General features: G+C 41.9%; 1 protein-coding gene across 2 annotated transcripts in view; it reads right to left on the bottom strand.

Moving 5' to 3' along the window:
* LMF1 (lipase maturation factor 1) overlaps positions 1–14,114 on the bottom strand; it is a 359,674-nt gene that overhangs the window by 254,401 nt on the left and 91,159 nt on the right. Inside the window, exons 1-2 of one of the 2 annotated variants that reach the window (XM_075010687.1) lie at positions 10,732–10,872; positions 2,931–3,079 (exon numbers count right to left, since the gene is read on the bottom strand). In XM_075010687.1, coding sequence (XP_074866788.1) covers positions 2,931–2,942 — 12 coding nt within the window. In that variant the 5' untranslated portion in view covers positions 2,943–3,079; positions 10,732–10,872. Of the gene's footprint in view, positions 1–2,930; positions 3,080–10,731; positions 10,873–14,114 lie in introns of those variants that run through there. The other variant, XM_075010688.1, reaches the window with a different exon arrangement.

Raw genomic sequence — 14,114 nt, 5'->3', positions numbered from 1 at the left:
ACACACACGTGTCATGTCCACATCTTGGAAAGAAAACACAAATTTCCCAATGGCAAGCTCATACATACATGTGTGTGTTGCTTTGGTTTGCTCTCTGGTTTCCTCCACTCTCTCAAAACGTCTGATGTCTCATTATACAGACAAATGGTTCCAAGTTTCTTCACATCTTTAACTGATTTGACAGCCATTCGTGTGTTCCTGGCAGTCTTGGATGCTGGCGGCAGAAAATAACCACTCTGGATCACTTTAGTTTTATGAGAAAAAGAAATTTCTCAAGGCCCATGTGTGGGTTGATGGAAATTTAACCAATAACTTTAGCCTCTGATCCCAAATTCAAATCTATTTGCACCAGCTGACTGATCTGCGAGCTGCCTTCCTCTTAATTCATTTCAAAGGTTTCTTTACACAGGAATTTTCTCAGAAGGATGCCACAGAACACACTTAGAGTAGAGAGAAGTTTTGTTACAAGCTTTTGAAAAGAGAGGTGGGATTTTTTTTTAAATTGTTTGCTATTTAACCTGATTAAAACAAAAATACCTTCCCATGTAAGAAACTTCCAATTCCATGTTCCACTTTGTTAAGGCCCTCTCTCCCTGAGTTGGAAAAAAAATCAGGATTTGGAAAGGTCTGAACCAGATACGATTTTGGAGTGGAAACACTAATTTCTTATGCATCTTTCTTGTTCTAAATCGCAAAGGGAGGGGGAAAAGCTCCACTGCACAAATCATTGATATTTGCAACAAAGGTTCTTCAACAGTCAAGAATCGGCAGGGTCAGGTCAAGTAAATCAGAGACGCCTATGCAAAGCCACATGACCAGTTCCCTTAACTCCAAGGGTTATGAATCAGTGCCTGACTGTCCCTTTCCCCCAACCTGACCTTCTTACATAGGCTACAGACGCTTGGAGGAGGAGAGCAAAAGGGTGGGTTTCCTGGAGGACAGGTCACTTGCCCAGAACTAGTGTGCGTATTTGTGGAAGGAGGTACATGCAGAACAGGTTGGCCTCACTCAAACAGGAAGTGAGGGGTAGCAGGGAAAAAAAAAAACAGTGACATTACAAAGATGGACCACAGTAAAGGAGACAGATTTCATAAGCCCCCAAGAGACCATTTTCAGTTATGTTGTCACAGCACAAGGTAGGAAATAATATAGTTGAAGCCTGATTATCCAGCATCCCTGGGGAACAAGGGTTGGTTCACCTGGTGGGTGAGGGTCTGGAGTGAAACACTAATTTTGTTTGTGCATCTTTCTTGTTCTGAGTTCCTAAATTACAGAGGGGGGAAAAGCTCCACTGCACAAATCATTGATATTTGTAACAAAGGTTCTTTGACAGTCAAGAATCAGAAGGGTCAGTTCAAGCAACTCTGAGGTGCCCAAGCAGAGCCACGTGAAGTCAGAATCTCTTCTTTGTCACGAATGTACCGAACCTTTGCTCAGCTCAGCACAGGGATTTCTACATTCATTTTGTCTTTTCCATCCGATAGGAGGCACTGCCAAATAAGACTTCCAAGCTATTCCGTCTACAAAAGCCAGCTTTCGTAAGAGCCCAAATTTCCATCCTTTAAAGTACAGTTGAGATTACACATGCATCAAACGGTCTGAACGTTGAGATAAGATGGTCTTTAAAGCCATGTTGAGGTTGCTCTTGGTGCCAATAATCTATGCTTACCCATCCATCCAATTTATTTATACAATACTATAGATAAAGAGAGATTGATTTCCCAAAGTGAAGGTTATCTTGTATGCTCGAAGCCTAATAATGAATGATGGCCTCATTTCTATAGCATATTTCAAGGTTCCAAAGGCACCTGAGGCACATTACAAACATGACCTAATCCTATAAACTCTTCCTCAGCTGAGAAGTCCATTCTCAATGTGCAGTTATGCTAAATTCAGTAGGATAACTTGCATGATTAAGGACATTTCATGTGGATAAAGGTTCCCAGAATCAGCCTGACTTGAGCCAGTTGGTCTCATTTAGGCACACACAAAATGTCCAGTGTGTTTTTCCAAACACAAAAACATATCTGCAAAACTCACTTCCATTCCTGTTATGCTATTTATAAGACATTAGACCTAAAGCAAACATAGTTGGTGTCAGGTTTTTAAGTCCCAGGGCAAAGTTCTCAACTCCGTATTGCCCATGTTCTGGTGAGGGTTCCAAACTCCCTTGAACTTTATAGAGTGGAGGAGATGTTTTTCAGAAGCTGGACACAAATGGGAACCCCAAAAGTCCTACCTAACTGCAGGTCCAAGAACTGTGAGGTGTACATAATTCTGTTTCAGCTCCAAATGTTGTATCTTTAATTTAATTGCAGAAACCTTAGTGGCTGTTGGGTTATTTGCTTTCACAACCTGTGGGCATCACTGGAACTGACCATGATGCACAAACTGCTACATTTGACAGCAACAGGCCTCAAGGAGTGACATTGCAATAACATACACAAAGGAGCTGGGGCACAGCTCCTGCTTCGGGATTTCACACTGGGATCCTCACCCAACATGCTGAAAATTATGTTTTAGAACCTTCAAAATCACTTTACAAAATATTTTTAAGGGACCAGCTTTCAAAGCTAATGATTTCCTTCCTCCAGCCATTAAAACCGTAATGGCAGTGTTAAAATGTTAATATACATTCCTAGTCCTGTATCTGTTGATCTCATTAAGGGCTGACACTGATAACAAGCTGAAAGAATGAATGAAACAGAACACCAAATACTTCCTCCTGCACACTCCTTGGTTATAAACAGAGACCAACCTAAACTACAGAACATAAAAAAATATTATACCACTTATAGGAAACAAGTGAGTTTTCTGCCAGGATTAAATATTTAGAATTAGCTTCTCTAATAAAAATTAAAAGAGATAATCTTTTTGCTAATAAGAACTCTGAAGTTTGCAGAAGCACAAGTGCTTGTAATTCCACTTACCGCTCCAAGCATGATTCTGAAAATGAGCCATCGAAATCCCCAGATGACAATTTGTGAAGGCGGAGTATGGTTAGGTAACTGTGAGAGAGTCCAGAGTGGGCACAGGAATATTCCTAAAAACCCCGTTTCCAGAAGCTGAGATTCCCATCCTAAAGTGCCACCACACATAGGAAATAAAAGAAATGGTTTGCTGTTAATTACCAGTCAAGGAATTTTAAGCATACAAGAAGCAGAATATAGAAATCCGATGGAATTACTGATTTAACCTGATGAACCTCAGTTACTCAACTCTCACACTTTGCAAGCAGCTGAATTGAAATTACATACAATCAAAACTGTTAAAGGGCGACCATGAGGTTAAAAACAATCAAATCACACTTCCAAATGAAAAAGGGTTACCAGCTAGCATTATCTATGCTCTCCATGACTGGAGCAGAAAGGGATTAGAGAGAAAAACTAGAGAATGGAGATTTTTTTGTTTCTATTACTGCCCCATGCACATTTTGTGGGTATTTAGCTTTGCTGTTTTCCCTCTATAGCTAAATCAGTCAATCTGTCACCTTTACAGTGTTGTTTTTTTTCAGAAATACGAGAGAAATATTAAAAAAAAAACAACAGGATAATATGATTCCAAAACCATAGGAACTGGAAGCAAAACCAGAGAACAGCAGCAATCCCTGCTGTAGTATAGCTCTTTAAATTTCAAATTAGCTGCACCCCTTCAAAGTATCAGTTCACAGAAAAATGCTCTAGTCTAATTTTTAGAGGAGGAATACAAGAGGACAGCATGCTGAGAACATTTCTAGCAGGTGACTGCAGGAAAAAAAAAAAAGTCATATTACCAGACTACCACAGTCCAGGACAATTCATGCATCTGGTGGGGACATGCAAAATCGACCTCTCAGAGGTTGCAGTCAACCTCTCTCGTGAGGAGTAAGAGAGGTTGATGGGAGAAACTGTCCTGTCGACCTTCTTCATTAAGGACAGCCAGGTAAGCTGAGTGCAAATACGTCAATTCTAGCTATGCAAATGCCACAGTTAGAATTGAGTACCTGTAGTTGACTGACTTTGTCTAGTGTAGACACAGCCTTAGACATCATCAACTTCAGGACAAAACTATTAAGGCCGTGTTACTGATCGATAAGGAAAATTCTCCCTTAAGCACAGCTCTATGAATAAAGGATAAAGGGCCCATATCTTGCATCACTTTTGTTTTATACCCTACTGGCTTGAGTAGATTTATTCCAAGTTTATACCAGTATAATGGAGGTTAAAATCCACTTTTGAAACAACACCATGAGCCTGTCACCCAAGTTACATACAAACACACACACACACACACACACACCTTCGAAACAACACCATGAGCCTGTCACCTAAGTTACACACACACACACACACACACACACACACACACACACACACACACAGAGCGCACAATCCTGTAGCGCCTTAAAGGTTAACAATTTTATTTATTAGGTAATGAGCTTTCTTGGATAAGACCCACTTACCCAAGGAATCTCATTACTTAATAAACAAAACTGTTGGTCTTCAAAGTGCTAAAAGAATATTAGAAGTTTTTTTGTGTAGACACTGGAGACAGTCAGGTTCAGCTTTCTTCATGCAAATCAGGATTTTACATTTTTTTTTGCAATGTGCCTGGTCTAAATATTGAAATGATTCTACAGGAGGAACCAGAATAACATAGCCATTATGTTTTGACGAATGGAGTCAAACTCTACTGGATTTTTTACTATTGAGAGAATGGCACTATTAGGCAACAGCATATCAATGCAAGAACCAAAATGAAGTCTGCTAGGGTAGTTTTATGCTGCACCACAAGTACGTTTTTAATTGCAAGTTTTTCCATGTAATATAGGTCCACACTGAAGCTGCACAGAAGTAAGCTAACTGACTGACTCAACGTAACCTTTTCTTATATGTGCATGTCTATAACTATGAATGTGAAACTGTGTTAGGTAAACACAAGTTATGGAAATAAAGGTCTACATCCATTTAATACCTGCCTCAAATGCACGCCTAGTTATGAATGACAAAACAATGGTCACCTCTTGAGATCACAAAGATTTATGGATGTGCACAGCAATGGATTTCTGTGGTGGCTGGCTCCACAGTTGATCTGAGCTATTTAGCAGTGTCCGCAGGGAGTTGCACATAGGGCAAAGACTGAAGAGCTCTGGGTATTATTCCTAGATCTGCTACTATTTTGCTGTCTGACTTTGAGGAAATCACTTAACCCCTGTGGGGTATGACCTGATAGGCAAACCAGGTGTGCTTTTTAATAATGTTTACTCAATCCAGTCAGCCTATCACAAACTAAAAAGCTTGCTTTCCGCCTCTAGGCAAAAACATGGCTATCTCAGATGGCTTCAAACATGTTACCCACCTGAATGCGGGGGTGGGGGAGATGTCAGCAAAAGAGGCAATTCATCCCAGGCATCCCTCTCCTTCAAGGCACTCAGGGATACAGTACCACTCAATGAAATTTGCAGCAAATGGCTTTGTATGTCAGGTTTGGACCCAGGCACAAAAGCACAGGACAGGAATGCAATGCAGGCTTAACTTCCAATTCCTGTTCCCCTCTGTGACCATTTCTTGGAAGGAGAAGAGCGGCTCACTTTCAGATACTGACCTGGCCTCCCCAAACCCTCTCTGAGGTCCAGATGTTAGCCTACATCTGCAGGAGCATTCAGAGGGGATTTAAACCATGTCTGCAAAAGCCCTGTGTGCTTTGGTTTCCCCACCTTTAAAATGAGAACAAGACTTACTTATCTACAAAACGTGTCAGTGAACAAGAGTGGAGGCCATTTGCTGCTGAAGGGGCCAACCACTGTGTTGGTAACAAAAATCTCAGAATTATTACTGCCCATTTATTTAGCAGCAGCAATCAGACGCTCATCAGAATTAAGAGCCCATTGTAGCGGGTGACGTACGGACATGCACACTATGAAAACGCTGGATATTCTTGAGGTTCGTTTCTAGTAGCACATAAGAACATACATAAGAATGGCCATACTGGTCAGACCAAAGGTCCATCTAGCTCAGTATCATGTCTTCTGACAGTAGCCAATGCCAGATGCCCCAGAGGGAGTGAACAGAAAAGGTAGTCATTGAGCAATCCCTCTCCTGTCATCCATTTCCAGCCTCTAACAGTGGCTTAGGGACACCATTCCTACCCACACTGGCTAACAGACATTGATGGACCTAACCTCCAAGAATTTATCTACTTCTTTTCCAAACCTTGTTGAAGTCCTGGTCTTCACAAGGAGTTCCACAGGCCCACTGTGCGCTGCCTGAAGAAAAACTTCCTTTTGTTGGTTTTAAACCTACTACCCATTAATTTAATTTGGTGACTCCTAGTTCTTAGTAGATGGTTTAGCAAATCTCCCATGCACATAGGCAGGGCTTGGGGATTTTCAAGTGTTCACTTTTTAAAAATTTATAATTCCACCTCTGATATAACAGAATGTGGACAACCTAACCAGGTACATCAATGAAAGCAGCAGCTTTACAAGATTAATGTGCAAAGCACCTCACCACTAAACTTTGCTTGCATGGCTGCACCCACAGATAACACATTAAACCACATGGAGGGAGAACCAGGCATAATGTGACTAGCAGTCCAGGGACATGCAAGAGGAGAGCTGGGGGAGGGTTAATTATAGGGCACAGTGAGAAAAATGATATGGATGTGCCCATTGTGCGGACTGCAGCAGCTGTGCCAGGAAAGGTGGTGATTAATACTGCGGCACAGTAACGGTTGCTCCTGACAACCTTGCATAGGATATACATTAAACCTCTCTAATCCGTAACTCTGTCGTCCAGAAAACTCTAATCTGGCATGACTTTAGTTAGCTCGATGACCACGCATCATGGGTGTGGACATGTTTTCCATGGTCCTATAAAGTTTGTTTCCAGACACAAGTCTTGGCTCACAGTGTTATGTGCTGTTATTTAGCTGTAATTTACCCTAAATGTCTTTTAAGAGCCCAGTAAGCAGTGGCAGTGTTGGTACCGCTGCTAGACAATATGACCTGCCGAAGTCTGGCAAAATCTCTTTCTGGCACTTGTCAGGTCCCAAGGGTGCCAGATTAGAGAGGTTTAACCTGTAGCATGTCTCTCAAAGGTGTAATACCTCCAGGCAGTGCCATTTGGGAAGAGGTCCAGGCATACACACACACAAATCCACAGAGAGGAAGCCATGCTAGTCTATACACTATCAAAACAAAAAGCAGTCAAGTAGCACTTTAAAGACTAGCAAAATAGTTTATTAGGTGAGCTTTCGTGGGACAGACCCACTTCTTCAGACCATAGTCAGACCAGAACAGACTCAATATTTAAGGCACAGAGAGCCAAAAACAGTAAGCAAGGAGGACAAATCAGAAAAAGATAATCAAGGTGAGCAAATCAGAGAGTGGAGGAGTGGCGGGGGAGGTCAAGAATTAGATTAAGCCAAGTATGCAGACGAGCCCCTATAGTGACTCAAAGTTCCCGTCCCAGTTTAAACCATGTGTAATGTGCCGAATTTGACTATAAAAGCCAGCTCGGCTGCTTCCCTTATATGCCATCATGTGCCAACAATGCCCAGATGCTTTGTATACTGGACAGACTTCTAACTCCCTTAGACAAAGGGTTAATGGGTACAAAACAGACATCAAAACACTGCAGATCCACAAACCAGTTAGTCAACATTTTAATGGAATGGGGCACTCTATTAATGATCTAAAGATATGTGTGTTACTGAAAAAGAATTTCTGCACCATTCTTCAAAGGGAAGCAGCCAAGCTGGCTTTTATATTGAAATTCGGCACATTAACACATGGTTTAAACCGGAAGGGGAACTTTCTGAGTCACTATAGGGGCTCGTCTGCATACTTGGCTTAATCTAATTCTTGACCTCCCCCGCCACTCCTCCACTCTCTGATTTGCTCACCTTGATTATCTTTTTCTGATTTGTCCTCTTTGCTTACTGTTTTTGGCTCTCTGTGCCTTAAATATTGAGTCTGTTCTGGTCTGGCTATGGTCTGAAGAAGTGGGTCTGTCCCACGAAAGCTCACCTAATAAACTATTTTGCTAGTCTTTAAAGTGCTACTTGACTGCTTTTTGTTTTGATAAATCCACAGATATGTGACGTTGGAGTTTCACAGCACGGGTAGGTATGTCAAGAAAGCCAATATAGCACCAAGACCTACTCATTTACACTAGTGTGAATCTAGGGTAACTCCTTTACAGACAGTAATGATTTGGATTTACACTATTGGGAGCAGAAATTGGAGCATAATCTTTAGCAAGGTATTTCCTTCACCTTTGGTTAGACAGACCAATAAGACATCTGTTCTTGAAAATAAACTCATTATTTCTAGCTCTGGTGAGGTATCCGACTGCAGATCAGGTCTTAGTGATTTAAAGTTCGGATCTGGCAAATGAGCAAACATTCACATTGAATTCATTATAAAATAATCATAATAATCATAGAAACTGCTTTGTGTTCCTAACACATGATGATTTTTTAAATGATTGCGCTATGAATGACTATTGAAAAAACACCTTTTATTTCCATATAGCCTGCGGTTTTTAGGATAGATCCTGACCTGCCAAAATAAGCGCTTCTGTTCAGAGAAGTGAAGTATATTATAAAGGCAGCTGCACCAAAAAAGCAATGGCTAATGCAGAACGTGAAAGGTTAATTGTTATTAAACCCAGAAACAAATAGCAGTTTATGGGTCTAACTGGCACCAAAATGGTCGTATATTTCATTAGCTTCAGCCCACACAAGAATCCTACTGTTACCAGTGTTTTCATATGTTAATCACCATGCTCCCATGCAGACATACGCTATATATGTGGGATCTGTGGGTAAGAGGGCAAAAGGCTTTACATTTCTAAATGGCCTTCAGATTTTTCTGTATGCCCTCCCCTCCATGTGGTAGTGTAACATTTTATCTCACAGCTTGGAAAGCAAGCATATTTAATATATTGCTCACTAAAATGCTAGAGGAAGATTCACTGAATGAACAAATAATTCAGTGTAATGCATTTTTTGTGTATTGTATATATGGTGATACAAAGAAAGCTGAAGCCGTCTTGATGTGTGGCTAGCCTGAGAAGTGTGTCAATATACCCTGCACCTGTGTTTCTTGTTCCAAAGCCACAAGTTTGAGTCCTGGCACCACCATCTGTGTACAATTCCAACAGTATAATCTGATCTGAAACATGCCAAAAAGGGGGATGGCTCAGTAACACAACCCGAGCGAGACACATCTTATTGATGAACAAGAGTGGAGTAAACAACCCTTCCCCCCACACCCCAGCTGTTGTGAGAAAACTCTTAAATTACCCATTGCTGACAACGGGTGCAGCTGACCGCCATTGAACACGGTTTTAGAACAAGTGCAGCCAAGGACAAACAGTGGCAAGCACATTTCAGCAGCTCTCTTTAAAACCTGCTCAGTTAGCGGTTAAATTGCATTCAGCTCCAGTTGACCCGCAACCTTTGAGAGCAATGGATAATTCTGCTAGTACAAACAGCTTTAGATTGGTTTTCTTGAGTATCACACACACCCCACAGAGCTCCACGTCCTTGATTCCCCACCTTCACATTTCCAAGTTCCCTTTGCAAGTCCCCATGGTAAACTGATGCCCCCACCCTAGCCTTAAATAGCTCACTGCAGATAAGTGGGTACTGAAAACATGTGTAGTGAGACTATGACTCTGGTTGTGTTGTCCTCTGTATTTTTAACATAACCAGCACTCTTGTCTCTGGTTTGGATCTTACCATCTTCCTCATCTCTGATGGAAATTTTCTATATCTTCCGGAGATCACGTCTGGTTTTGTGCACAGCAAGGATCTATGCCCAATCCTCCTCTGGTCTCCACTTAGCTTTCCCCTACCAGGAGGGTCCTCCGCGTGCTCCAGTCTTGCATCTCACTTCTCCATCTACTCCCCTCTCTCCACATTGGACTTGTTCTCTATTGGCCACTATATGACCCCATACCTCCAAAATGCCCTGAAGACTCAAGTCTTCTTGGTTAAAATAGGGATTATATCCCAGGTCTTTGACTTCATTGCTTCTTGATTTGCAGAAAAAACAAGAAATCATCTTTGGAGTCTGAGTATTAATTTTTCCTTTATATTTTATTTTGTACTTCCTGTGCTCATGGCCACCTCCTAAATATGGCTGGAAGTTCTCTTGACCTGGAAACTCTACTTCATAGACTCTTCCCTTCCTGTTTCAGCTACTTCATTTCCCCTTTTTATGATCTTCCTGAATTCCTACTGGTACTGCCCCTGTCTACTTTTCACCTTCTTTCTGTAAGCCAGTAAGTCACTTATCCTGTTTAAACTTCACCTTAAAACTAGAGACAGTTCTGCCCCTAGACCAGGGGTCAGCAATCCCCAGCATGAATGCCAAGAGCGGAACACAAGCCAATTTTCTTCAGCACGCCAAGTGGGAGCTCAGTGCCAGCCCACTTCCCCATGCAGCCAGGAGCTTGTTCAAAGCCACGCCACGTGTGGATTAACAAAAGGCCAACTAATGCTACCACCTCCTAAACAGTAAAGCTTTGCATCTTAAGGTATTTATTAATGAAGCCGTTGTAAGCAGCACTGTTAGTGACTCTAAAAAGTATCACCAGCGCTGGGACTGTACACAGAGGTCATAAAGGTCAAATTTCGGCACCCTGCCTCAGAAAGATTGCTGACCCCCACCTAGAAGATAGTCCCAGACCTGGACAATCCTTATGCTTGGAGAAAGAACAGATCCAAATGTGATCTACTTACCTCATGCACCGTTCCTCTTTAGTGTATAATTGGTTCTGCCCATAACACATTAAATGAAGTGTGAAGTGGCATAAAAAGGGGGCAGTAGAGGAGGATTAACTGAGATGTACGCACTTCATTCTTCACGTTCAGAAATCAGCAGCTAAGCCACGCAGACATTGAAAACAGCGAACACACTCATTTAAAGCTCATGACTGAAGCTATAAATACGGTAGCGTGTAAGAAAGGGAAGTTCTGTTCTATCTCAGACTCACTTACTGTAAACTGATAGCCCAGAGCAAGATTATGAGCTCCACCAATTGAAGCTCCACAAAGGGCTTCCATTTTCCCACACTGCTGTCTTTACGAGCAGTTGTTCACATCTATGTCTTAAAAGCTTTCACCAGGCAAATTCAGAATTCAGATCACTTGCCACCTCAGAAAGGGCAGAGGCTGTTACCAAATGACCACTGAAGTATGGTGCCTAGGGTGGAACACAGCTGTACTCAGAGATTACCCATCAGCAGTGTTGCTTCCCTGACTTACATGGGCCACATGATCTGTGATGCCTACAAGAAATCATCCAATTAATAAAATCTAAGCAGGGAGGCCATTAGGGATAACCCATCTTCAAAATGAGCTATGTAACTATATCCTTCTCCCCGTCCTTCCGTTTGATTTTTTTGGTAGATTTTGAGTTCTTTGAGACAAGACCAAGCGCAGTATTTTGAGTTGGAAACTGCAAAGGCGTCTAAGGCTAGGACTACATTTAAAATGCTACAGTGCCACCTCTGCAGTGTTTCAATGTTACAGCATCCGGAGGATTGTGTCATTACTGTAATTAATCCAGCTCCCCAAGAGGCAGTAGCTAGGTCAATGAAATAATTCTTCCATCAACATAGCACTGTCTATGATGGGAGTTAGGTTAGTGTAACTGCATATCTCGGAGATGTAGCAATATCAATTTAACTTTTCAGCATAAACCAGTCCTCCTAAGGAAATCAGGTTCTCAATTGTAATTAAAATTACAATTGAAATTAGGCATCTAACTCCTACTGCCCTTTGAAAATCTAAGCCTGTATATTTGCTTGGCTGATGCGAGGACATTGACGGCACTAGTGTAATCCAAGTAATCACTGATCATTACTTGTCACCATTAATAATCTCACCATGTAAGGGGAAAAAATTCTCTCTTGCCTTCTGCAAATTTACACATTAAACAGGACACCTGAATAATACCTTTTAAATGTATGTATTTATGTGGCAAACCAAAGACTAAGAAACTATAACACATACACTGATTTAAATACCAGCAGCAAACGGAGATGAAGAAAATGAACTTGTCAGCCATCAGTAATGCTAATTTATCATGTAAATTAATACTCTGCAATCCCAGCACTTCAGGAAAGAAAACCAGGCCTCCTGGAGTCACTTCAATTTTAACAAGTGACAACAAATGCCACCAATCCCACAATATTTAGAAACATTCGGGGTATCTTACACTCAAAACCCAAGTCCCCAAATTGTGTGCAGATCTATACTGACTGATGTGTGTTCCGTGTTAGGGCTAAAACTTTGGTCTCACCTCAGGCCCCCAAATGCACACTGATACTTCTGGGAACGAAAGGGTCACATTGTTGACCCACCTGCTCCTGTTTGCCTCGGTTGGATCTAGTCAAATTTCAGCAGCTGCATAGCTAGCACAATGAACACCATTGTTATCTTCACGGCGCGGCAGGGGATGGATCCAAATTTAAAAAAAAAAATAAAATATAATCAAGAGAACTGTCAGTGGCATGGATTTTGGTGGCTGCACTTGCCTCACATGCATTGAAAATGTCTGTTAAAGACTCCTAACTGGGTTCAGCAAAAGGAGCAGTTTTGAATTTGCTTCCTTCCCAGTTTTACTCTATCTGCTTGCTGCAAATTGCCTACGACTCTTTGTATAAATGTTCTTCTATGAAAGCTAGCTTGCTTTAAGAGCTCTCCAGCTCTACAAACATTTGTTGCTGGAAATGACAGCCACTTCATGCCTGTACATGTGCAATTTTTCTGGAAAGGCCATACACATTGGCAGAAACATCTGACATACTGTGGAAGACATTAAGGGTACTTACTGTATAAAATGTCAACTTGGGACAAACGGTCTTCAGAAGGGTTGGAAACAATGTCATTAAGGCTCCCTAAAGAGAGTATTATTTCCAAGGAAATATAGATTATGTGGTCTTATATCATTAAGGCTTCCAATTTTTGGCTTTATATTGTTATTTACCAATAAATGCCTGATGAGAAAAACAGCAGAGTTATCAGCAACAATGCACCTAAAACATGCATTAGTGGATATGGAATAAGGCAGTTCTGAAAATTTCCCACACAGCCCTTGGAATCCACACATTCAGCTGCCCTTTGGACCTTGCACATTGTAGGTCTCGTAGCACTGAATAGTAAGTGGGGGAAGGGCAGGTGGGAAGGAGGAGGCTCGGAGAAGACACTGAAGTTGAACAAACTGCAGAGAAAATTACAGCCTGACACAAAATTCACTAACAACTATAGAAAGATTTCCACTCACTACTTTTACCGGTATTCCATCAAGCCCTCGTTTACCAGCTATATGACTTATTTTTAATGTAGAGGTGGATCTCTTGGGACATTAGATAGATACGGATAAATGGCAATGGACAGATGGGTGGGACAGACCGGCAGACCATGACAAAGACCTAGCTCATTTTCCCCCGCCCCCTGCAAACTTTTAAGTTATGGGGCCCAGCAAAAACCAGCTCAAGGCTGCTGGCCCATTCACAGAGTGGCTGCAGAACACAGAGCTCCACTTCTGGACCGGGGGGAAAAAAAAGGAGCCCTGACTGGTTGGAATGACTTGTAAGACAGGTCTGAGAAGAAGGGTTGCAGAACTTTCAGTTGCGAAGGGCCATGTCCAAGCTTACCCAAGCCCTTCAGATCAGGCTCACCAGAATGATAGCTGCACAGAGTTGAGAAGCAAGTGGTGACCCCTTGGTGGACATCTACAATGCTGTATCGCTACCCGTCACCGAGAAATGTTTTTGGAATTGGAAAACTGAGTGGAAGGCACTGTCATGCAAGCATGTGTGGCCATTAATCGTCTCCTGCTGTGCAGGCAGAGACTCTGGGTAATGCACAGAACACAGTGGATGGATTTGCAGCAATGGGTTTCCTGAACTGCAGTAGGACAACAGCTAGCATGCATATCCCTTATTCTGACATCAATCCACCTTGCCACAGAGTAAAACAATGCAAGAGGCTACTTTTCTATTGCTAGGCAGCACTTGGGTCACACAACACCAGGGCTGGCTGCTCAAGAAAGGTGCATCTTTAAGAACACAGGACCATTCAGAAAGCTACAAGCAGACATTTTTTCCCAAATGATA

This window comes from Carettochelys insculpta, chromosome 16 (genome assembly GCF_033958435.1).
Source record: "Carettochelys insculpta isolate YL-2023 chromosome 16, ASM3395843v1, whole genome shotgun sequence".
NCBI classification, from domain to species: Eukaryota; Metazoa; Chordata; order Testudines; family Carettochelyidae; genus Carettochelys; species Carettochelys insculpta.
This window is presented reverse-complemented; position numbering and strand designations above follow the sequence as displayed.